General features: G+C 37.9%; 1 protein-coding gene across 15 annotated transcripts in view; it reads right to left on the bottom strand.

The window, feature by feature from the left end:
- tenm4 (teneurin transmembrane protein 4) overlaps window positions 1–26,431 on the bottom strand; it is a 210,990-nt gene that overhangs the window by 19,290 nt on the left and 165,269 nt on the right. For 11 of the 15 annotated variants that reach the window (XM_008426387.3, XM_008426390.3, XM_008426389.3 and 8 more), the window contains 7 exons: window positions 25,527–25,776; window positions 25,089–25,109; window positions 19,320–19,552; window positions 18,321–18,475; window positions 12,142–13,019; window positions 5,565–5,737; window positions 1,422–1,657 (listed from right to left, as the gene is read on the bottom strand). In XM_008426387.3, coding sequence (XP_008424609.1) covers window positions 1,422–1,657; window positions 5,565–5,737; window positions 12,142–13,019; window positions 18,321–18,475; window positions 19,320–19,552; window positions 25,089–25,109; window positions 25,527–25,776 — 1,946 coding nt within the window. The remainder of the gene's footprint in view (window positions 1–1,421; window positions 1,658–5,564; window positions 5,738–12,141; window positions 13,020–18,320; window positions 18,476–19,319; window positions 19,553–25,088; window positions 25,110–25,526; window positions 25,777–26,431) is intronic. The other 4 variants (XM_017308245.2, XM_017308247.2, XM_017308250.2 and 1 more) reach the window with 1 other exon arrangement.

Here is a 26,431-nt window from a genome sequence, read left to right as displayed (position 1 = left end):
CTAAACAAACCAAAGTAATACTTATTTTGATGTAATAAAGGAAAAACCTCCGCTGCTGTGCAGTCGTATTGACATATCATACCTATGTTTCACAGTAATTTTAAAAAGATCTCACAGAAAGTTCTGGAGTAACCAGAGTCATATTTGGCCATATGGAGCAAAAATAATAGTGCACTGCTCCTCGCTTACCTGTTTCAGTCCACTGCCAGTCACGCCTACACTTTTCTATTATTTACAAGAAAGAAATTCAGCTGTTCCGACGGTCATGGGGTCTAAGGTAAAAGAGTCCTGTCAATTACAGTGCTCAGAGAATGCTTTTCTTAAAGTGCAGTTAGCATGCTAAAAGGCCAACGTCTGTAAAGCAGCCAACTTCAGCTTTGCTACATAAGCAGAAATCTCAGCTGCTGCAGCTGCTCTATGTAGTCCAAAATGTCACAAAGTGATAATACGCGCACAATGAGCACGTTGGCCTAAAACTGCAATTAAATTCAGTGGGTATTTATTCTGTCTTCCTCCAGTTTTGTATCCATCTGTATAAGTAAAAAGTCAGTTTTTATGCGGACACTGACTTAATATTTATCTTACCAGTTCTGACTGGAGTGGTATTTATTATAATTTATTAGTGAAAGATGATCTACCTAAACTCATTCTAACTGTAATAAACAATATATATTTATATTACAATGGACTGTTGGTCATTAGGGGGCTTAGGTGCAACAGTCGCCTATGAAAAGCTAAAATCCGCAAATACTGAAGACCGCTTCTATAACAAGTTGAAACACCAATTATAACATAATTTGCATTGCTTTTGCATCTCCGCTCTTGTTGGTACAGTCAATCAGCTCCAAGGAAAATTAATGAATTTACTGTTTTGTAAATGCTAACCAAGTCAAGTAGCATGTGTCCTTTTTTAAGCTTATTTTTATGGTTTAATTTTTAAGAATGTTTTTGTACTAGTTTTTTTGTGTGTTTTTTTTTTGTCCTTTTATGTGACTATGGATGTGAAAAATGTTAATCAAAAATGAATGACGTATTTTAGCTTTTTTTTTTTTTAGCATTTTGAATAGGTGGATTTTCCTCAAATAATTTGGGCTCACTGTGAATCTGTGAATCTGCTCTAGCATTAGCTTTGGGTAAATACAGTGTTGGTATACTGATTTAGCATTAGTGGAACTAATGTTTATGATTAGTGCTTTAGGGTTAGTACACCTACATTTATAGCTAGCAGTTCCCACCACTGTTGGTATAATTGTATTTACTGAGCAGGTGCTTATTCTAAAAAGCTTTAGCGTTACTGATTTAAAAGTTAATTCAAGTATGAGCAGAAATATAGAGGTCATCAACAATTTTCAGAGATCGGTAAATGAGCAGTTGACAGTGATTTTAATCATGCATCAGTTTTTGTAAAGCTGCGTTCTCACCCTCAATCTGCGTCCATATACAGTGACTTGACCACGAGCCTGCTCCTTCCTCTGTCTCCACTCCACCAGGTTGAGGCCGTTGTCGATGGCCAGGGTGATGTTCCTTTTGCTGACGGTGGGGTTAACCGTCCCGGCCAGCAGGTGGGGCTCGGTATACAGGGAGACCTCCATACCATTGGCAAGAACAAGCCGCAATGAGCCGTCCAAACCAATAAAGTAGCTGTTCCGAACTTGTTCTGAAGATGTAGAGAAGATATTAGAAGCGTTACAAGGGAAGAAACAGTCTAGCTGATGTAAGAGGAGCATATCTAATATTTCTTTCTGTGAGGCACAAATATAATGACCTAAAATGGCCGCGCAGCAAAAAGGAAAGCCTTTAGCGGCAGTATTTAACCGAGCCACTGTGGTAACGTTGAGTCTGTGACAACAAAGATCAATAGCGTGAGGTTTCAAAGCACCAGTAAAGTAAAATTTTACAGCTGTTGCAGCAGCCTGGAGGATACTGAGAGATGAAAACTATCAAAGCAGCTAGCTTGCCTGTGGCCACAGAGAAGGCAGGGCATGCACATTCGCACAGATTCACAGGGGATAAATCTGAACCTGCCTGTTTCTTTCCCTGGGTGACAGCCGCCTATGTTCCACTTCAAGACCAGTGAGTAATGCTACCTCTGAGCGTCTTATAGACGTCCACCAAGAAAGGCATTGTTTTGCCTTTTCTAAAGATAATAAAAAGACCAGGCTATGTCCAGTTATATTTTCCTGAACCTAATCAAAAAAAATTGCACACTGGCATATTTAGGAGTAGTTGTAAAAATGGTAATGATATTTTTCCTTGCTTTGGGCAGACAATGATCACAGAATAGATGATCCGTAACAATTGTTCACACCCCTCGCCACTGCTACAAAGTAAATGTAACTGTTATTTTTAAGATAAAGAACATTTTTAACTAGTAAACCATGACCCCTCTTATTTTCCCTGTGGTTTAAGAGAAAATAAACAATGGAGTTGTTCATTTACAGTTTATCTTTCAATCAGTTTCACACATTGTTGAAATAATTATGAAAACAGAAACAAAACATGTTAAATTGTCACCGACATGGCGATGCTGCACATAGATAGCAGTGTATTAATTAGAAGCAGAGCTTCTGGTGCTACTATAGTTATAAACAGATGTGTAAGTCAGGATCACTCAACAGAAGCTTTTAGTTTGTTTGATCAACAGTGAAGTGAAGATTTTCATCTTATGTTTCAGATTCTGATCATAATAAACAGGTTAACTAACAGCTAAAAATCACAGCTGTTAATGGTCAATTAGTGCCAGGTCAGGTTAAACAGGATGTTTTATTGCCACAGTGATTTACACAATCTCCACTCAGTTGTATTTTTCATCAATTTTCCTGGAGGGTCTAGTAAGGACCACCTACATTGCGTTTCCTGATTCATTTTTTATGACATAAAATCAATTTTTATTTTTTTCTTTTCTGGGAAATGGATGCTCACTAACACATGTTCTTAAAAATAGAACAGAAAAGAAATACGGCTTTGATTACGGGCGATGATTTAAAAGCAGTCACACACCAGACGTTGTACCGTTTCTAAAGATTTTCTGAGATTTGCACCCGAGTCGTCTGCCTTTGTCTCAGCGTCGTAAAATGAGGGCAAATTTCATTTCCTCTGCAACAAAAGTGTGGACGAATTGCATCTGAAAAGGTCAAAACTTTATATCAAAAACAAAGTCACGCTGATTCCATTTATCCACTTCACTGCTATGTTGTTTTGAGGATGAAATCCCTTGTATTGTTTTAGTTAAAACTGTTAAAAGTCTGGCCTACCAAAGTACAGGTTGAGCCACAGGGTACTCCCACTGCAGCAAGTTCTCAAAGAGGGTCAGTCCGTAAAGACAGCTATTTTTCCCCTAGCTCTTTTCTTGAAACTAGTTTGCCTTGAGGCTTCCTACATGGAGCTGCAGGCCTTCCTGAGTTAAAGCAGGAGTTAGACACCACTGTTACCACAGCTCCAAAACCCATGGAGCGCTTCAAAATTCGGTGAAAATCCATCCATCCATTCATTATCAAACCTACTTATTCTTGCAGGGTCGCGGGGAGGCAGGTGCTTATCTCCAGCAGTCGATGGTTAGACATACTGCCGGTCTATTGCAGGGTGTTCATTGCTTCTACAGTCAAAACTGCTGTAATTTAAGCATGAATATGTAATTTACTACAATCAGGCAATCTTTACAAGTAAGTAACCTGCTCAGTAAGGAGAAAAACTGAGGCCATCCCTGGGGCAAAGTCTCAACAGCACCAACTTCACTAAAGACACAACTTTTAGAGTTTCACTTCAAAGAGAATCTAGTGATGGCATGACCAAACAGACTCGATGAGGTGCTTCATTTATGAGGAAGAGGAACACGTCTCCTGTCAGAACATCTTTTCACCCTTTACTTTTTTAAGCATAGTAGCACTTAAGTTTCTAACAATTTTCCATGTTCGAACCAAAAAACTTCAATGTATTCTATTGAGATGTGTTTAAACACAGATCTGGAAAGTGTAGCCAGAATTTACATTTAGTTACTTTTAACCTCAAACCACCAGATTTCCTCAATTAAAAAGTAAAAGTCCCCTAATTACTGGAGTCCATCTTCGTTTGCTTTAATCTCAATACAAATTCAGCTGTGCTGTTTAGTTTGTTGGAGAACATTAGTGAACAAACAGCAATATGAAGACAGAGAAGCACAACAGACACGTGGGGAAGACAGGTGTGGAGAAATTTAAAGCAAGGTTAGGTTATAAAACAATATCCTAATGAATCCCTAAGCACTGTAAAATCCATCATCCAAGTAATTAAAAAGTAAGACCCTGCAGGAAATCTGCTAAGACATGACCTTTAACCAAAACTGAAAATGAAATTTAATGGACAACCAGCAACAGGACTTGGAAATTGATGCTCACAGCTGCTCTTTGTCCAGCTTACTGAGCTGGAGACATTTTTCGGAGAGGAATTGGCTAAAACCTTCAATTTCTCGATGTGCAAAGCGGATGCAGAAGATCCCTCGAGGCTGTATTTGTAGCTAAAAATGCTTCTGCAAAGTATTTACTAAATCAATTCAAAACGCACACTTTGCTTTCCAATTTTATATTTATATAACTACATGTATACAATTAGTAGTGGGACTTGAAATTTTCATCAAATTCATTTCAAGGTTTGTAATTATTTTTTTGTATTTTAAAGTGACATATAAACATAACATTTTTAATTAAAAAACTCTTTAAAATCATTGAATAAACAGATGTGTGTTTATAAGTTATTTAGGTCATTCAACCATCACACTAGGGCAAAATAATATTATACCCATTCAGCTTTTTTTCTATGAAAAACTACATTAGAAATGTGGACTGTGGACGCTAACATTAGCGTGGCCGACGTCGTTGCTTGCTGCAACATGTTCTGCATTGAAGTGGCATTTTAAGCTTGAATAGCTTCAAGCTGTTGGCAAAACTTGCACATAAAATACTTTTTTCCAGCGTCCCAACAGATTGCTTTTGAACTAAAAATGATCCCCCAGAAGGTAAGGAAAGGCAGCTTTGTTGTCCATTGCTGTTGGTTGTGCGTCATATTTAAGGGCGTACCAGAACCGCAAAAATACAAAAGTTTCAGTTGGAAACTTTGTATGTGAAAAAAAAAAAAAAAAGATTAATGTTGTTTACTTTTTTATCACATTAAAATATATCTAATCTAATTCTCAAGTATTCCTAGTTCATATGCTGGTCTATTTGGAGATCCCAAAAAATCCATTTGAGATTCAGGGTGTAACATGACGTGAAAAGGTTTGTGTGTGAATACTTTGTGAAATTACTGTGCTGTGTGAACACTATAGGATATTACTCATGCCACTAAGAAATGGCTACACACCCTCACAGACTCCACTGATGTCCCTCAACCAATAAAGTGTGATGTCAAACCGGAGGGATAAAGTTGAAAGGTTTAGTCAGGCAGTGCAGTAATGAAAAGAGTGTATGTGCAATCACATTTTATCCTTTCAGATGACAGTTTAATGTAAATGCTTGGTTTGACACAATGCGTCTGTGTCAACGAATTTGGGTCTCAGACAAAAAATTGACTCCCATCACCGAGGCACTCACCTTGCAAAAGTGTGTAGAAGTTGCCAGAGGCAGACAGGTTGGTGGTGACTGTGATATCCTCTCTGTTGGAGCCCTCTGTCTGGATGCGGACCGAACTGTCGGCTTCTGTGCGGTAGCTGCTTACTCTGCCGGTGGGGTAAGTGATGTTGGTTAGTCGTCCGTAACCGTCATACCTACAATAGAGAATGTTTGAAATAAGGATCAGCTGTAGGGAACAGAACCAATTTAAAAGAAAAATGACATCTACTTCAGCAATTATGACTTCTTCTCTGTTAAGAAAATATTTCAGTGCTAACTTTTTTCCCTCCTGGTCCCACAAACTGCAAAATGCGATTGTAAAACGACAGCAAATCAACCAGTGCAGAAAAAAGATAATAAATTCAATAGGCACCTTTAATTGTCGTGGCACAAGCTTTAAAAGTAAAATCATCGGAGGAGTAATTATGCAACCAGAGTTTTGAAGCTTTTACCTTTTTCAACATTACATGAAAAAAACAAATACAATTACTTTATAATGTGTAACTTCTAATGATGGAAACCTGTAATCAAGCATTGCATAAATAAATCTCTGTACCTTTTATTGCAAGATTTTTCTGCCGATTTCAAATGGCCTACACCAGTGGTTCTTAACCTGGGTTCGATCGAACCCCAGAGGTTCGATGAGTCGGTCTCAGGGGTTCGGCGGAGCCTCTGCCGCGGAAGTAAAGACACACTTGTGTAAAGTCGTGATGAAGCCCCGCTTTGCCATCACTTGCTGCAGAGGATCACGTTACATTGCTTAATCAATCAGAGCTGCGGAGGAGCTGATTGAAGGAGCTCCACTCTCAGCATGGATTTTAACTTGTGTCTTTATTTACTTCAGCAAAACTCACAGTTTTTACCAAATTCTGTAGCTTTCGGTGTACTTCTAAATCTGCTCCTTAGTCGCATCTTTTCGGGGTTGCTACTGCCTCTAGTGGCGTGGGGGGAGGTGGGGGGTAACACAACTAATATAATTACTAAATCAGAATACCGCAAAGTCTTTATTATTATTAATTTTTCATTCTCTTAAGAATGTAGAGCTAATTAAATGATCTAAAAAAAGACCGTAAAGTGGTTCCAGTTTCTCTTGATGGCCAACCTGTGGAAACTGTGGCAAATTTTAAATACCTTGGGTCATTCCTGGACAGTCAGCTCAACTTTGCTGGAAACACTGACTATATTTTGACACATTATAAAGTAACTGTTCTCAGAAACTCTACCTTTTTCAAGAAGACTTAGTGATCATGGGGTGACCCAACTAGACTCTAGTTGGGTCACCCCTCTGTCTTGAATTTGGGGGGAAAAAATCATTTTATTCATCACTACAGAAGGGTTCAGTGAAGGCGCATATGAAACTGGTGGGTTCGGTACCTCAAAAAAGGTTAAGAACCACTGGCCTACACATTTTTTTAGTCTCAATAAATGCTCAATTAAACTAAAACAAAGTAGTGTTTTCAAAGAATTATGTTGGTCTGTCATAATAACATAATGAAGCTGTTGTTTGATCTTTCTGTTTATATAAGGCCATCTGCACTTGCATTGGAGTCTCATATGAGGCAGCAAGAGATGATGTTTATGTAAGACAGGGTTCACTGACAAATGCTATGTCAGAATTTGGAGTGTGAATCTGTATTTTTATCTGTTTAAAAATACCTATAATTAGCAAAAGTGTTTTAGTTAACATAAAAAATTATTTTCTGAAGTCACACATGTATGGCAATTTTTCATCTACCTTTAATTCAGTGGCTGTTGGATAATATGGCAGAACTCCAAAATTGCCCCAAGTGTCTGCTTTTGTTAGTTGTGTTTGAAATGCTACAGGAGAAAAGGGTAAACTTCTTCTAAAGAGAAAGGTTTCACAGCAAAGATGAGAACGCACACACCTTCTTGCATTTGGAAAACATCTTATTAGCTTAAAAGATTAGCAACATCACCTAATCTCATTATGTAGCCTATGAAAAAGGAGCACTGAAGTGCAAATCCTCTGAGAGATGCCTTCTCTCTCCAGCCTACAAATCAGCTCATCACATACAAGAACATGAGTGGCCAGATTGTTTCATTCTGCTCAGAGAGCACGTCAGCATCGAACAATTTGAAATCTTTCAGATTGCCTGTTCGAGGAGTGAGTGAGCAGTACATTACTTAGAATGAAGACTTTTATCTGTGCACTGAATACATATTAGAACGCCCTCCTCTATGTTGCTGCCTGCTACAATAAAACCTCTAATAAATGAGACGGCGGGTGCTGGTTTACAGATATTTCCTCAGTGCTCCCATCTCAAATGTCTAATATGGAAAGGAAGAGTGGGAGAAGGATCATCTCAGAGAGATAAATGTTATCTGATCCAAGCTGGTGCAAGCCACTGAGATTCATGCACATTTCTTCCACTTCAGGAAATAGAAAATAGCATCGTAATTAGCATCTAAGCATATGATCCTCCCTGTCTTCATCTTGTAAACAAACTTAAGCTTTGAAAGCATACATTACTCATGATCTAAATTGTACAGTCTAGCCGCTTAATTTATTCAGCTAGTTTTGCCTTTCCCACAAAAGTCCAGTAGACAAATCTTATTCGCATTAGGTGGCTTGATCACTGACCCACACTCTCTCTGTCTCAATTATAAGCCGTGAGCTAGCTAGCTGAGCTGCTAATGGCTGCTGCCTGCCTCGGCTCAGCTGCCCATTAGTTTGCTTTCTTTGAACAAGAGGGGCACACAGGGGCAGGGTGCTCAAAAGAAGCAGAGAACTGTTTCCCCATGGTTGGCCATGAGTCTATTCGGATCGCATCAGCTCTGTGTGACATGTTAGCTCCATGACCTTTCACGCTAGGGCCCAACAATGGGCCGAACACTTCATGTCAGCATCACCTGCAGCACAGTAAATGTCAATTTTACGCGGGATTCTCTTATTTTGCTTTTTTGCTTGCTGCCTTGAATTTGAGGGGATATAAAAAAATTGAAAAGCTTATTGTTGCAATACATGAGCTAAAGCTAAAGACTTTAGAGTGCATGTGGCAAACTCGAGACCTGTGGGCTAATTCTGGCTCTCCATAACTATTTTTGTGGAAGCAGAACTTCAGCATATCACTTATGTGCTTAAAAGTTTTATCAGTCAAATCAAATCAGTTTTTATTTGTGTAGCACCAAATTGCGTCAGTGTGAAAAAATTAAGAACTGCTTCTGCAGAGAAAACTATAACATTTTAATAGTTTGTTAACATGTGGTTTTATCAATACATTTTGCCACAACCAGCCTTTTGAAGACATTTATAATCTTGATGTGGCCCAAAATGAAAATGAGTTCGACCGACACCGCTGCTTTAGAGAACTAGTGCAGCTTTTTTCAATACATCTCTCTATTTCTACTGGCTGTTGAAATTCTAGCACTGCATCCAAGCTGAGCGGATTGTAGCGAACAGTTTCAATTAATATTTATAGATATGCATCAGACCTGCTGTGTTTAATTTAGTGCGTGATATGCAAAATTTTAAACACTATTAATGCTTGTTTTATTTATATCCCTGCTCAAATTCCACAGAGCAGGGGTGTATCAAGGAATTTTTTAAAGAGGACTAAATGGGGGCCAATTGACGATCTTTGTGGTGTCACCAAAAATCAAAACCTAGTTATAAACTTTATAGTGATTAAAATATTGATATAAACATAAATACATAAATCACTTAAATAATTGTAACTAATTCATTTTCTTTCCTAAGAAATTTAAAATATCCACAAAAAATTTATATCTTATAGTAGAAAGTGTTTTGCTTCTTGCAAAAATCTTTTTTTTTTTTTTTCAAATGACTGAACAGATTATTGCAGAAATACTTACAATAAAATTATGTGTGACCTCAAACCAGTTTGATTAGCAATAAATACTTAGATTACAGTTCAAACTGTAGGAAGATACTTTAAAGCTTTACTCAAAAGAGACACTAAACTCAGTCGCACAGTAGCCCTCCAATTTCCCACAGTTGGTCTCAAAGTTCTCTTCTCCTCACAATCATCAGCAGCAGCAGCAGCAGCCATAATTTGTTGTACGATGTTTAGAGTGTAAAATATGCAACTGTCAAAGGTCACTACAATATCCACTTCTAAACAGATACAAATCTGCAACACATGAGTTTTAAACACTATGCGTTTTAAAAACGTCCTTTCTGAGATGCTCTCAGGTTTATAGACATAGTCAAAGGTTTTTGGGAACATTGATTATAGTAATAAAATTATCTAAGGGTCAGAAGTATGTTTGTGAATACCATAAATGTCAATGGGAGTGAGGTTGCCAAGGGTTACAATGAAAAGAAAATCCAGCAGACATCTTTTGTTCCCTAGTCGATTCTGAGTCTTATATCTGCACCTAATGAGAATATCCTTTGATGTACACACCATGGGATATAATCACATAATTATTAATACCAGCAAATGTTTAGCAGGGCACTTTGTTGGATGGAGATAAATGGCGGTTTTGATGGCAGCGAATTCTGCTTCAGACCCTCAGGTGGTGTTCTGACCTTCAACGTTAATTATTCAAGGAAAAACAAATGCTCTTTATTTGGTCTAAATGAAACATGGATGAACTGATTTGCCTGCAGGTAAAAACAAAGTTATTGCTTGACTTGAAAGAGAAGAAGCAGGAAATTGAGTAATTGAATCTCTCCTTTGTTTGGAGCAGGCTATAATATGCAAATTTCATAGGAAAAACAACCCCCCAAAAATACAATGGTAGACATATTTTTAGGAACAAAAGTTACTGTAAATATGTTAATCCAGATTTGTTTATTTCAAGGCAATTTTCTGCTTTGCATATAGTTGTATGGCTGTCATGGTAAAAGGAACAGATTAAAAACAAACACAAGTTAACGTGAAAAAATAGTTGAAGATCTCATTAATTTGACATTTTTCTCTTTAAAAACATCATCACTGATGCTGTATATTAGTAAACAGATTATGACTTTTTTTTCTCAACATATAACATCAAACTGGAATATTCTAAAGTGCTACACTTATTCTCCATGTCTGTTTATTCACACCAACAAGAGATTCTGACCCTGAAAACAAACTGTTCTTATTCCATCTTTAAAAACTCCTTTGTGCAACTTCTGCTCTATGATCTTCCTGTTTCTTTACACATAAGCAAAGGTTGCGACTTGGATCTAATAATAACCGCAGCTGTTTTGCAGAACGTCAAAAAATATATACTTAAAATTCCAAACACCTAGTTGTGTGTTTTGTGGCCAGAGGCAATTTTCTCTACCTCCAGAAATGCAAATATTTGGGTGCATTACTGCCTTCCACTTTCATTCGAAGCATCTCAGGTGACAGCCGAATCAAACACAGGTGATAAATGTGTGTGCATATTAAATGGAGCATCTGATTACATGTCAAAGTTACATTCAACTGGTGAGGCGTGACAGATGTCTGAATGGCAAATCTGCTTAATCACATGTTTTGGGATGACATCCTGTTAGCACAGTTCCCACCTTTTGGTACAGCATGTTAGGATAAGGGACAGGCTGCTCAGCACAAATCACGAGAACATGAAATCCTGCGCTCATATGCCGAAGAGTGTGGGAGGGTTTTCAATTGTTCCCACTCAATGTGTGGTTCACCTCAGCCAATTACTACCTCTGGCTATTATATTATGACTACATTAATCAGCCTTCACATCCCTACGGGTTAAAATTTTCTACTGAGCAGATGCATCTCTATCCATCCTGTATCCAACAATGAAGGGTCTGCAGTCTGTCACTGCAAGGACGGGTGCAGATGAGTAACATATCACCCGGTAATCCTATTTGGTATGATAACGGCAAATAGGATTACACTCATACTTCCACAGGTCTTGCATTTTCACGGACTTGACATCCAGCCATAAGAGGGGAGTTCATGTGCCAAAAAACACTAAATTCACTCTTCTACGAAAACGTCTTAACATAGGATGACAACACAGAATCAAAAGCAGAGATGGAGGCATGAGTCTGTTAGACTCGAACTGAAATCTCATAAAAGATCTTTACCTCATCTAATTAGGGGTGAAAGTAAGGCAGTAAGTGCAAATCATTCGAGTAAAATGACTTACTTATTTTGTGAGAATCCCTGATTAAAAATTCCCAAGCCTGTTTGGCTTCTGATCCAAAGAATAACACTGGAAGACACTCATAACCCTACATAGCACTGATTCCAGACTACTCATATGCAATAGTTTTTAAATCGTTTGCAGTCTGAATGGTCATGCTGCATTTTATCTTCATCGCTGACAAAATTCTGCACCAGAGGAAGCTAGACATGGTAAATCTGGACATAAACAATGGCTGAAAATTATAATTACAAAATTATGAAAGAAGTCTGTGTCACAACCCCACAACAATCCTGATTCTGAATAAACTTCTCTACAGAAGGTGCAATTAATGCAACACAAAAGGTCGTTGATAACTAGTTGTCCTTTATTTTTACTAGCTTCCTTTGTTTGTCTTATGATCTTGTAACAATATTGTAAGCTCTCATTACTGAATGAGAGCTTACAATCAATTCACAGACGATAGGTAATGTTTACTTACTCAAAGAAAGTTGTCCATCCATTTTCATTTGTCTTAGAAGAAAGAAGTCCTGAGCTCCCATGGTAAGTCATTACAGCTAGTTCTTGACCCTGTGCAGCAACAGTTTTGAGGGCGTTGTTAGTACCAATGGTGAACCAAAAGGTCTGCCCATCAGGGACCATTAGCCACAGAGGCATTCCTGTAGTGTCTCGTCGGATGGTCACTGTGTTCTTGTTCTTATCTGTGATACCACTTATATCTCCCTTTCCTGTGTAGGTCAGATTGTAGAGATGGTCTCCTGTTGTCAGACTTTGTGTGAAAATGTGGCTGCCGTTGGAATCAAACAGATAGAGCTCATCATTAATTGGAGAGGATACCTCGTACATACTGAGAGGATTCAGAAAGGGTTTGTTTTTCCGCACGTAACGAATACGAATGTTTCCAAGATCTGCAATATAAAGCTCTCCATCTGGACACACAGCAAGGGAAGAGGGCGCATTCAGCTTGGCGTCCTTGGCATAGCCTCCATCTCCAGAGTAACAATCGCAGTTGACGTCATTTTTGCAGTCGCAGCCACTTGGTGCCCCTGCCACCAGAGAGATCTCTCCATTGGTGGACACCTGTCGCACTCTGTTGATTTTCTTTTCATCAGACTCGGCGATGTACAAAACACCATTGTGTGACACAGTCAAGGCATTTGCTGACTCCAGAGTTGCATGGATGGCCACTTTGCTCATGAGAAAGTGATCAATGCCAGGTACTTGGCAGTGCATGGGGCGGCCTGCTACAATGCGGACTTGATGGTTCTCTGAGACTTGTAGAACAACATTGTTGTCCAGAACGTACAGAGAGTTGTCCATGGGGCTCACGGCCAGGTCTGTCGGCCACTCAAGGCGTACCTAGAACGACAAAAATATATTTAAAAAAATCAGCTTCAAGTTACAAAAAAGATAATGGAAGACATATGAATATTAGGTCTCCATGATGTTGGGCATACTTCTAATAATGTGTTAATATTGGAGCTAATAATTTGCTTAGCGCTTTAGTGTAAACTCTTGAGGAGATTTAGCATACTTAGCTTCACCTAAGTTAACTCTTCTGGATAAATTCTAAAGTGTTGTCTTTTGTAAACTAAACTGAATAAAGTTTGACATTGAGGTTTTGGTAATCAAAACCTCAATAAAGGTTTTGATGACCTTTATTGAGGCTAAGATTTCTTCAAGTAGTTACAAATTTATATTAATCAGCGTCAGCTAATGCAATTAGTTACAACACAATGGTTTAGATCAGAGCATAATCCTTTGTTACTCAAAGTGTGAAAAGAAAAATACATGCCACAATTTTTAGATCAGATTTTCAGTTTGCTTTATGATGATCCGTCACAGAAAATTCCCAGTAAAAAACCCCACATTAAAATAGCTGTGATGTGACAAAATATGAGAAGTTCAAGGGTTTTGAATGATTTTGCCCCATATTATTATTATTGCTGTAATACAACAGCACAAGTCCTTGAAAAGAGACAAAAACACCTTCAACAAACAAAAGCCTGCACTGCCTTTGGCTTTTTGAATTATTAGTTATTGTTCTACTGACAATGTGTCAGGCTTTTAACAAATTGAAATGATTGGATTAATCCCATTTACTGGCCTCCTTCTCCCTTATTGTCCCACTGGGATCTCTAAGAAACATAATCTAGAGTGTCATATTTCACCGGGAGCCTGGGAGCTCACAGGAAGGCTGCTGATTAAATCATGGACCAAAATACAAAAAGTGCTACTGAAAATGCTATTTGCCCATAAAGCGGGAATTCAACAACTCTATGCACAGGCACAGGAGTAACAAATCCCCCAGCTTTCTGCCCTTTGCATAACAAAATAAACAAGTCTTAGACTTACATATAAGCCCTTTAGTTTACTTTTGAGAAGTGAATGCAATGCTGCCAGAATAATTAATTTGAATCTGACAGGACATTGAGTCCAAGTGGAAAGAGAAACAACTTCAAGCGTCACATGCAGTTCATATCCTATAAACCTTCAGTCATTTTCCACAGGAATCGAGGAGGATTATATAATAGGATAGATGACATACAACAAACGGGCAACTGACAGAAGATACATGTCAGTTTTCAGTGAGCAAAAAACTGCGTTTACTTGGGTAATGAAAGGGGGGGGGACTTTAAATTTCTTAAAACCTATTTCTTGTCAACACTGCGGGTTAAATATTTCATGAGCCTGAGTGTGGAGCGGCTCCGGGGACCTGCCTGTAAGGAGGTTTTCACGCCACTCTGACTGATGAGGGGATATTTCCTGAGCTGTCGTCCCACATGCTGTAACCCGATCACAGCCTGCACTTTATACAGTGGGGCTGCTGTCAGCAATGCCTGCCTGATAGGCCTTTTGCCAACCCCACCCCAAAGGAAAAAACTCCCAAAAGAGTGCTCATGAGGTGGGGGAGCAAATCCCAGATTAGTACCAACACCAAGTTTTTTTGGGGGGTATTTGAAGGCTATAAGGATTTTCTACCTTCTTTCAGCCATTTCTTTTCTATAAGGTTTGGCAGGTTATGAAAGAAATAATAAGATGTCATTTTTACTAAATTCTCAATTTAAATTGAATGCCAAAGTTTGAGACTTGATAAATCTTTTTAAAGCTGCTAACATCCAGAACAGGCTACCAAAATTAACTTTAGGGCTTTAAAACCTGTAAAAAAATATGACATTAAGACTTAGAAGACTTTTCTCTTGTTGTTTAGAGCATAGAGGTGTGCAGTGCTGCTACACCTTTTCTTATACTTCCAAGGCAAATATAGCAAAATGCATGCACAAGGTAATCCACAGTGCTTCAAAGGAAAAGCTGAAAAAATAAAGAATAAGAATAAATGCATCATACAATGAATGAAGGTGAATGAAGGTGTTATTCTGAGATTTTGATAAAAAAACTTCTGAAAAATTGCAAACAGTGAGGAAAACCAGACTTTCTAAGCAAACTAACCAGACTTTCATTAAAGCGGACTAAACAGGACTGAAGTGAACACACCCTTAGTATCTCCAATATTTCAGGGACAACACAGCTACAAACAATTTTTAAAAACCAGGTGAGCAACAAATCAAGACAGCAGCTTGTGAATTCTAGGTTATGAACTGTTTCTGTCAAAGATACATAATTCAGTTTGTTAAACTTATTTAGATGCTGCAGTGATTCTGGAGACACAAGAGACGTCATCAGGTTATTGGAGCACACATTTGTCTTATTCTCTGAATTTTGTCTTAAAAATATCAGCAAAAAATTGTTGGACTTGTATAAAAGTTCAGGAGAGAAATGTGGTGAGGGATTTGTCAGCCTGTCAACAGTAAATAAACTTTGGGTATTGCTGCTGTTTTTGTCAATAACATCAGGAAGATTTTACTGCCTTGCTGTTTTTAAATAAATGTCACAGTGAACTTTAAGCTCTGTTTTTCTCCAAAGGCATTTAGCTTCTCTCAGAAATCAGAAATAAGCAAAAAATAAAGACAAAACAGGCCATAAAAGATGTGTCTGGAAGATAATAGTTGAAACCAGATTTTAACATACACTGAAAAAAGATACAAACACATTTTATCTCACTTTCTAAAGTTAAATCTAATGTAGGTCAGTTACCAACATTATTTCTGTTTTCTACATGCCAGAAAACTTGGTGAAGACATTTTTAAAGGTCTGACCCAGGTCATATAGTTTAAAAGACAAATTTCCCTGCTGCTGACCAAATATATGTAAAATTCTAAATTAAATAAACGTTACAAAAAAATTGTAATTCTCATAAAATGCTTCTAATAGATTTTCTGGCATTTAGCAAATACACACAATTTTAGTTACTCTAACTGACCTAAATAAGAGAAGTTTGGATTGATTTAACTTCCGATAGTGAGAAATGTTTAGTCTTTTTATTCGGTGTATGTAAATGTCTGGTTTCAATTGTATGTCACACATTTCTGTAAAAGCGTATTTTTACTCAAGGTTATCACACCATGAAAATCTAATACCAACTCCTGAAAATGTCCCAATGATTCAGTCTGAAGATTTGCTTTTTTATTTGACTAAAATTTGAACTCAGCAGGGAACACAGAAAAGCAAGTCTTTCATTTTTACAGAAATCCAACAGACTGAAAAAGCAAAACAGGAACAATCCAAGTCCATGGTGTAAACAGATAAAGACATCTGAAAAAGTTCAAACTTGTTGTTTTGCAATGAAATAAAAAAAGTTGAAAGATTAAAAACAAAAAAGATTAAAGAGATGAATTAAGAAAGATTTTTGCTGCAGTTTCCTCACAGGAGACATGGTGCAGCAAGATAACAAACTCATCAGAGAGGGAAGAAATTTGACAGTATTTCTTGGCTAAATCAGGTGTGGAACACAACAAAAGTAATGACCACTGCCACGAGCCTTCTCCAGAGAAACCCATTTCTGAGCGAGGTTACAGAGAGTGTTTGAAGTAGGAGCCCGTGTGCTCTGGATGAATTTTTAATGGATGCTTTTTACTGTCTGAGTGTCTCTGGCAGTGCTTGTGTGATTTGTCATCATTGTCGAGCTGCACCCAGCTTGCATGTGTCCTCGCGGCAGCAGCAGTGGGAAGGTGAGCACATTTAGGTGCTTGTGTGTGGGAAAAGGTAAAGAACCAAGAAAAGGTAAGGCATGGGCGGTGGGAGGGATGAAATCCCCTCCTCAGGGTGGGAGTCTGGAAATGGGCAGCTGGAGGCTTTGCTCGAGTGTATGAAATCCTATAAACAGAAAAAGCTTTCCCCCCCCCACTTTCATCTGGCACGCCGCAGAAACTGTTTGCTAGTTGTGCTCAATAATATGCAAAACCAGCTAAATGCTTGAATCATTTGGAGATGTGTAGGTAAGCAGAGTAGAACTGGAAGCACAGTGCCGCCTGTGGTTTGGGTGTATCTGCTGTCTGATGAAATGCACTGCATAATTCTGCTCCTGTTTCAGGAAAAAGATTGTTTGTTGGCTAGCCCTTAAAAATGACTTAAATGTTCAAATGTGTCAGGGACATCTGTGTTTCTTTCTAATTTTCTGTGTCATCAAATCTGGAGCAGCAAGATCTCGTAAATAAAGTGCATTTTGAATGAAATGAAACAGATTCAATAACAATACTGGGCACACTTCTGCTACTACACAAATAGTGGAGCAAATGTTTTGTTTAATGCTTTTGGTAATCTAAAAAAATATTTAGCACATTACATTTTTAAGTCTTGCCAAACATTTTCAATTGGAGTTAATCATGGCCTTGAGTGGGTCATTCTAACACAAATTTGTTTTCATCTAAGGTTGTTTTCTGTTGTAGCTCTGACATATGCTAGGAGTTCTTCTATTTCAAGGTGAACCTCCATCCTACTTTCAAGACTTTTGTCGCCTCAAAGTTATATCAAGCAGGATTACCCTGTATTTAGCTCTATCCATGACTCTAACCCAGTGGTGGGCACACTTCCTAATCCTCTGATGCACTAATAGCGGAGCTAATTTTTTGTTTGGCGCCAGACTACAAATAAATATCTTAAATCTTTCTCTGCAAGAAATTACAGCATTCCTTTGGTCACTTTTGGTCCATTTAGCTTGTAAATGTATATTGCATACTGAAAAAAAGGCAAAAATCACTAGACTAAAAAGAGTTAAATAGCAGCTTCATAGTCAAACATTCCTTTTAGATGATAGCAGGATTATAACATGCAATATAAAAGATTATCCTAGTTCAGCCTAATTTCACAATGACAGATTTTTTAACACTCCTGGTTATGAAGAGTTTCACATGCTTGAAAAGACCAAGTTTCTAGCCCTCCCTTCAAGTTGTCCTCAGCAGGATTTTCCCCCCCGAAACTTACAAATATATGGATAGTATATTAATTTCCCAAAAGGTAGTTTAAACAAACTTCCCTGACTCTTCCTTAACAGTCTGCAGTTTGGATTTAATATGAGTTTTGTAAACAAAAATACATCTAAAAGACATGTTGTAAAATGACAGCAGAATAACTGACTGTACCTGTGAGTCTTATTCATATTAGCTTATACAATACTTTGAAAAAAAAAATGTCAACGTAAAAGAGTTCTGCCTCAGAAAATGTCTACATCAGCAGGTAAATTAATTTAGATAGCAGTAAAGGGTCAAAACTCTGCAGAAAATAGATAAGAGCATGAGAAGGAACACAAAAGAGAGGCCATACCTGAGAAATGTCCATAACGGCATCACAGCTGAGAGGTCGAGCAGAGGTTAAGTCATTATAGCCCAGAAGAGTGGAGATGATACCATTCTGATCAATCCTGCGAATCATGGTTCCATCCACAAAGAAGATTACCCCATACTTATCCACCGTAATGCCTGCAGATAAAAGTCACACTTTAAGAACAGGAGGAAATATCCATCCGTTTCATCTTGCTTATCTGTACCTAATGCAAAGGCAGAGCACTACTAAATGACAATTAAGAGGTATCAGCAGCAATAACGTACAACACTAATTATACCAATGAAAAGTAATGCAAGGATTGATTTTGTAATCAGTAATGGAGAACAATAGAACCATCTGAGCAGATGATAATTACTATAACTATTGATTAAATTACACCTAAACCCGCAGCAGTGAGGTTTATGCATCTTCTGCTTTCTTGCTGATTGACTGGTGTAATTTACTTTGTAACATAGTATATGAGTTTATGTATGTTTTAATAATAGAAACAGACACATTTCATACTAAAGGAAAACATTTGATTGATTTAAAACTCTGTACATTACATTTAGTCTTCCACATAATCTTTCATGTAAAATGTAGTGACTATCTACATTTATTTGTTACAATTTATCAATTAAAAGCAGAAAATCATGATGGATTTATGAGAAAATACTTTTACAGTAGGTTTTAAATATGGACCCAGCCACGATGGAAAGATGGATGGACGGAAAGAAAAAGGGAAAGAAAGAAGTAAAGAAGGAATGATTGAAGTAACAAAAGAAGAAACAAATAAAAACTAAATAGAATGGAAGGAAGGAAAAAGGGAAGGATGAAAAAGGAAGGAGCAAAAGGAAGGAATGAAGGAACAAACATGACGAAAACTAAACAAAATGGTAGGAAGAGATCCGAAAATTACTTCAATTAACTCCCAAACTCTTCCATGCTTTTCCCGTCAATGAAGGGAAATCATTCATTCCAGCTCTGGTGAAACATTACCTCTGGGATTGGTGAGGGTGGCCTCAACAGCTTTCCCTCCATCCCCGCAGCGAGCGTCGTCGTATGGGAGACACTGGTCACCGGTTCCAGCCACCAGCTCCAGATTCTTAGCAACGTTGTTCACAACAGTCAGAGATTTGACCCTGAACACCTTCCTGCTGCCCGTATCGGACAGGTACACGGCGCCGTTCACAGGGCTGGAGGCCAGGTAGTACTTCTGAGCAGGGCTGTTGCTGCGCAAAGGGAAGGGAGAGGGAAGGAGTCAATAAAACTGGAAGCAGCTACATCGCTTTCAATAAGAAACATTGTGTAATACAATTAAAATGGATTCAAAAGCCATTTAGAGAGTCAATTGGGCACAATTACAGTTTAAAACCAGGACACAGAAAGAAGAAAAAAATAGAATGAGATTAAACATGGCAAAGTGAAATGAGATTAAACGTGACGTAGGCGTAGAGTCATCTACAGTAAAGTCTGAACCAAGGACCTCTGTTTGTAAACTGGACAACAGAAACGCACCATAAAAATAGATTTTCATCCTTTTTGTCCCCTTCAAATTACTTTAAGAAAATAAACAGCTGGACGGGTATCAGTCTTTTGGGTCCAGTAGTTGCTTTTACAGAAATCCTAATTATTACCCCAAAAGAAAGACTGAAAATTCCTGTTATCTAGTCTGAAAACAACAAAGGGAAACCAGCCATTGCAGCGCAGCAGTCTGGTTACTCTTCCAAATACAAATGCCTTGTATTTTATTTTTACCTTGCTAAAAATGCTGGTAAAAGGCAAATAACACTGAACCAAAGATCCAAAGACATTAGGCATCCGTCAGGCAGACATCTTTGCGCAGAAACATATCCTGTGTAATTCCCAGCAAAATCAACAAAGTAATCCTTTAAAGCTTGGCGAGATTTCCAGCAGTGACATACAGACAATAGAACCAAACACAGCCAAGATACATAAAATCTCCTGGTCTCCAAAAATGAAGATAGATGGGGAAAACAAAGATGGCAAAAGAGAGCTGTTTATGAATCCATACAAGGACAAATGAGGTGACAGATAGGACTATTTTATGGTTAAATCTCCTGCATTCTGTGATAGATGCAAGCCTCCGCAGAAAAATCGATGGATATTTTCTGACTTATAAAACATACCTCGCCTGCCACATTTATTTTCCCCCCTGGTAAAGATGCGTAAAAAGCCTTGAAATAAATTCATTTTTGCTGTAGTAATCTCTTGAAATCATCCAGGGTCCTTTCTTATGCTCTCTTCAGCTGAACTAGTAGGTTTTCTATTGCGCTTATGTCTGGGGACTGCAGAGGCCACTGAAGAGGGGTTAAGTTTTGTATGGGGAAACTTTTATTGGGCAGATTTGATCATCTGTTTGGCCAAAGGTCAGTATACAGTTGAAAGACCCAACTGTGATAAATTTTCAGTTTTCTGGTAAAGGCCACCCAAGTTCCACTTTAAAATCTTCTAGCTCAAAGATGCACTTTGAAAGACAAACAGGCCCACAGAATCACGGATCCTCTGATAAACATGACGGTGGTCCAGGAAGTGTTTGTTACCAAAAACTCAATATTACTCTGACGACCTTTGACAGACTTGTGTGAGTTTGTAGTACAAAATTCCCATGACCTTGTTGTAGGTGCATGAAATGATGTGGCTTTCTTTTATTGACAGCAACTTGATGTCATCAGTGTGCTGATGCACCTCAGTAAATGTGTTGAACAGCTTTTAAGAAATTAGCTCGTAGTGTCATACAATGGTTGTTATGGAGACGTGGTAACTGAACTGGCAGAAAGCTTTGATGATTTCTTCATCTCTCCTTCCTTTTTGCTCTGAAACTATAAAAATGGGTCGTCATTAAGCCCAGTGGCTACAAGAAATAAGTAGTTGCATCATGTGGCATTTATAACAATAAATTATTGATACAAAGAACAACTTAAAAATGTGAAAAAATATATTTTTTAAAGGTTTCGTTATTGATTTCAGTACCAATAACGCCACAGACGATTCTGAATAAGAATGACTTTTGACTTGATATTTTTTCAAAATTTTGTTATTCTTGCTGCACCAATAAAATAGAAAAATATACTTTTTTTCCCTATAGGGCTTTTCTTCAGGTGACAATAAATGTGGTAGAACTGTTACTACAAATAACTGAATGCCTTTTATAGTATATACAGAGTTTTTGATTTAAGCATATTCTTTCTTGACATGAGTGAATACTGAGTGGTGCAAAAATATTTGCTGGTTTTTACGTTTTGCACAGCTAAACAACTCTATGATGATGAACTGAAAATATTTATCTGTAATTTTAGTTGCAACATTAAACATGTTGACAGTTATCATTGTCAACATATGGCACAATTCTGCCAGAACCGATAAGCTTTGTGGAGAGGCCTGTCATCTTGGCGTCATTCAAAGTGGATTAAGACAGTATTTCAGGTTGAACCTTGGGGGTTCTTTTAGCGTGACAGCACCACTAGCCTATGTTTCTAAAATACAAGAGGGAAGGCAAGTGGGTCTGTGCTATTGTCATCTTGGGTACATAATATTAAATGACACTTGACCTTCAGTGTATCAGTGGTGACAGCAAACCTCAGGCGCATGTGTCGAAAAACGACCAGTGACCCAAACGACTCATTGGCTGCTTTTCTACACAAGTCAGATGCAATGTTCTGGCAAAGAGAATATAAGTGGATCTCAGTAAATCAGAGTTCTTTTGCTTTAATCCAACCCAATTCCAAAAATGAATATCGTATTCTATGGATTCAATACACAAAGAGGAATATATCAATTGATTATATTGTCTCAAAGCTAAGAAAAAAAAACTAAACTATTTTTGTACTATTTCAGAGAAAATTAGAAAATCTCCAATAGGTACAGTTGGCATGGCCAAAAATATTTTAGCTTAATTTTTTTAAAATTAACAGTAAAATGAGCTTTAACATTGTATCACAATTTCTGCCATAAAAATGGTCAAATGGCATTCTAAAAAAAAAAAGATGAGTTTATTCAAATTTACCGCATTTTGTTAAGCACCTATTATAAATATATAATATTAAATACACACTTAAAAGTACTCGGATGCGTCTCAAACTGTTTTGCCCACTAAAAATAAATTATAAAAAAAATCTAACACCATTGCCACACAGCAGTGGCAGGCACTGCAAACTAAAGCACTATTCGAAAACATTAGCTTCACTAATGCTAAACCACTACACTGGCATGGAAGTTAGCAGAAGCTAATGCTAATGTGCTAACATCAATTGAAATCATATCTGTCCTTGAAAGACTGCAACCCTCAAGCCCAATTTAATTTTGAGATTATAATTTACATGCTATACAATGTCGTCAGATGTTGTATTTGTGTTTATTTCTTATTCTCTACTGTCTGTGTTTTGTTGCCAACTTTTTAATGATTTTCCAACTTTTGAGATGTTCCTGTACACTGAATACTCAATACTGTTGGTAAATCTCAGTAAGTGGTTTCTGATATGTGAATTACCTTCAAGCTTCTAGTTGCATGTAAAACACTGCTGGCTCCCTGGCTTAACATTAAGCTATGACCTATATATGCCATCTACAGTCACTGACTTATAGTTTGTGGAAAGTCATTGGATTTTGTTGCAAGCTATTGTGGAATTGATCAGAGAGGATTAGTTAGATCACTAGAGAACTACAGCTAAATCACCCAATTCCCAATCCTATCGCCAGCTATTACATGAACAGGAAGTGGTCATCCATTTTACACCAACTCTTGTTGCACCTTTCCTGGACAAATCTCCTTTTTTAATTTGCAAATTTAGTATACAGAGTTTAGAGATGCAGCTCTGATATCTCTTTAGTGGAGCTCCTGCGAGCAGAGCTCATGTATGATGTGTAAGTTAATGTGTAAAAAGGAAAATAAAGTTTAACCCCTGCAAAATAAGAAATTGAGAAATAAAGTGACAGAAAAATAATATAAAACAAGAGCAAGTGACCAGTATTTCATTGCTTTTTATCTTCATTTCTACTATGTGTTTCAGAGCTTAAGTCAAGGCCCTTAGACAGAAAATCAATCAATAGCCCTTCACCTGAGACACAGCATCTGAAGAGGGCACGCTGAGATTTCCCTCGTTGCCTCCTGCTATGGAAAATGAGGTGTCTGTATCTTAAGCTACTGATAAAATCTTTACCTATAGTCATTTTATTGGACTCACCTGCAGATACAGCAAAATGAAACTACAGTTGGTTTTAATTTTATGCATCAAAAAATGGTCAGTAGATTCTACATTTCCACACTTGGATTAAACAAATAATTGTTTTATAAAGTTTGAAATTTTGACCCAGCCTTTTTCATAAAACAACTTAAATGCTTAAAAAACCCAGCTGTGGATGATCTTCAGTTGGTGGACGGATGGCTTCACTCTACAATGCATTGGTTGCAGAGTTGAAAATGGACTTGTAGACCGAGAACTACACTGAGTCAGTGGCTATAAGGCAAGGCAATATCATCAAACCACATCCACTGTGCTCCACAAATGGTAAGAGGTGTTTGTACGGCTAGTTCATCTGGCATTTTGCAGACATTGCTTCACTAAAGTCCTGGCTGAGAATATCTGAAGACGGTGCAGAGATTTTATGGGAGAGAAAATAAGAATTCATCTACAGAGAAAATAAAGAAAAATTAAATCTGGATACTGCAAGGTACCCAGATCATGTGGCTGTAAAATAATTTCAAATCATCACTTTTCCACCAATGTGCATGATAGTTAGTATAAAACATTTGTGCAGAATTTTCACCAAACATTGTTACAATGCTCAATGTTACAGAAGTCTTGCTCGTTTAAAGGTGTCCTCATATCTGACACATTTGGTCCACTTTAACCAGATCAAAGTTTGTTTCCCCCGTCGGTCCAGACATTTTGTAAAGTTGTGAATCCACTCATATGATCTCAGGGGTGGGACAAACAACTGGTGCGAGACCCACTTTTTGAGGCGGTTTTGTCCGCTTCCAAACAAACTCTGGTGCAGGCTAGTCTTGATCTGAACCAACTACAAGAAATGTATGTCTTTATGACTTTACGCTCCACTGTTACGATAACGCTACTGCTGTATGTAGCAATTGTAATGAAACTGTACCTGATCTGCCGTTTTCTGCTTAGCGATGCTGCTGCCAGCATATTAAGGGTCGGGGCACACTCATTCAGCTGGCGCTGTTCCACAATTTGAAATATCTCTCCACAAAAACAGAATTGAATGAGCTGCTCTTGACATTAAAAATAATTTTGCTGTTGCAATAGTGGTACAATTGTGCACAACAGGTAGTTTTTGTTTACAAATTTAAGTCTGATTGCGAAAAAGCACAATGTGATTCGAAAAACATCACATGGGAAAAAGAGTCTACAGATCTAAGGACTTTTCTGTTGTGAATGCACCCCAAGATGCAACTGTACAAACCTAAGTTGTGATATTATTTGGAAGATATATGTATAACACAAAATAAAAGGATATTGTACTGATTAATTCTGAACTTTAAACGCTTTCCTTCATGGCTACATTCTTACACCAGCTGCTTGTTTAAAGAGAGACAAAGTAGAAAGGGAAAAAGTGAAGCTTGGTTCTCCTTTGGGTATGTTAAACTGTATCCAGATGTACCTAATAAACTGGCTCACTCTTAAATGTTGATGGCTGTTCATGAATTGAGATTCCAACAAAGACAAACAAGTGATGAAATTGTAACAACAAACAGGGTGATGGTAAATTGCTTTATGTAGGGCTTACCTGTGCCTGAAGTCTTTATTTCTTTCAAAGTTAGCGAAAAGCAGGAAAAGTGAGAGAGGAAAGAACAGAAAGAAGAGGAAAAGGTAAGTTGTTAGTAGAAAAGAAAAATCAAAAAGAAGTGGATGGAATCAAGCAAGAGAAAAAACTGACTAAAAATATTCTTTTTTATCTATATCTGTGAACACATTAAGTGGCAGAAGAAACTGCTGTATTGTTTCCAGGACATCATCTGTTGAAGTCCTATTACATCCTTTTTAGGTCCTTCGAAGGACCAAACTTCAGCTGATGCAGGTGAATAAAAGTGGCAGACCATCAATCCTCTGCCTTTAGGGCATTTCTGTCTATCTCAATTGCACTAGGTAGTTTATAGCCTGCGTATAAGCCCACTTAAGCTGCTCGTAGTCCTGAGCGAATGTTAGCAGGCTGCTCCTCTGTTACCTCAGCTCCAGGACGCTGGTGACGTTCCCTGTGGTGAAAATCCTCCTCACATAGTTGAAGTCGCCCACGTACAGACTTCCATCTGAGCCGCAAGCCAGAGCCACGGGGGCCAGGAGTTTGTTTCCGTCAGCAAGGCCGTTACAGCTGGGGCAGGAGATGCTGCGCCTGCGCCCGTTTCCCATCACGCTGCCGATTACGGGCGGCTGCTGAGAGATGAACACGTTCTCTCCGTTGCCCATGTGAAGAATGCCTGATGAGGACACAGAAAACACACAGGTGACACCTGAAAGGGACTCTCTGCTTAGCAGAGTTTAAACATATATTTTGCGAACAAGACAATGGAAGATAATGTTTGTTTTTAATGCTTCTCATGGTGTTGCGCCTTCTTTTTCATCTTAAGCACTTCGCCCAGTCAGGGCTCTTTGATTCGCTGACCAAAATCTTTTAGAAGTCCCTAAGGTCAAAGTCCAAAACTATGGAATTTATTACCTTTTGAATTGCAAACCAGCAGTGACCAATTTTGGTTTACAGCTAAGGTAAAAATGCATTTGTTTGGAGCTGCTTTCAGCACATTGCAGCACTAAGACACTTGTTTGTTTCTACTAATGCCATCTTGTTTGTTTTTATTCTATTCCCTTTTTTTATTACTAATGGAAAGTACTTCAGTTCAGTAGTCACTGTTGAAAGTGCTATACAGATAAAATTTGATTGATTGACAAGTGGAACAAATTTAAAGCCCTGTGGTCAATGGACACATTCAGCTTATTCATAATACTTTTGCAAAAGTATCTATATATATTTTTTTTATTTTGCCAACAACCACAAACTTGCATTTGTATTTTATTGCGATTCATGTTAAAGATTAAAACAAGACAGAGTTGAGTTGCAAAGCGACGCATGAAGTT

The sequence above is a fragment of the Poecilia reticulata genome, chromosome 13, assembly GCF_904066995.2.
Source record: "Poecilia reticulata chromosome 13, P_reticulata-male-v2, whole genome shotgun sequence".
Taxonomy (NCBI): Eukaryota; Metazoa; Chordata; class Actinopteri; order Cyprinodontiformes; family Poeciliidae; genus Poecilia; species Poecilia reticulata.
The sequence above is the reverse complement of the archived record's forward strand: the minus strand, read 5'-3'. Positions and strand labels throughout refer to the sequence as shown.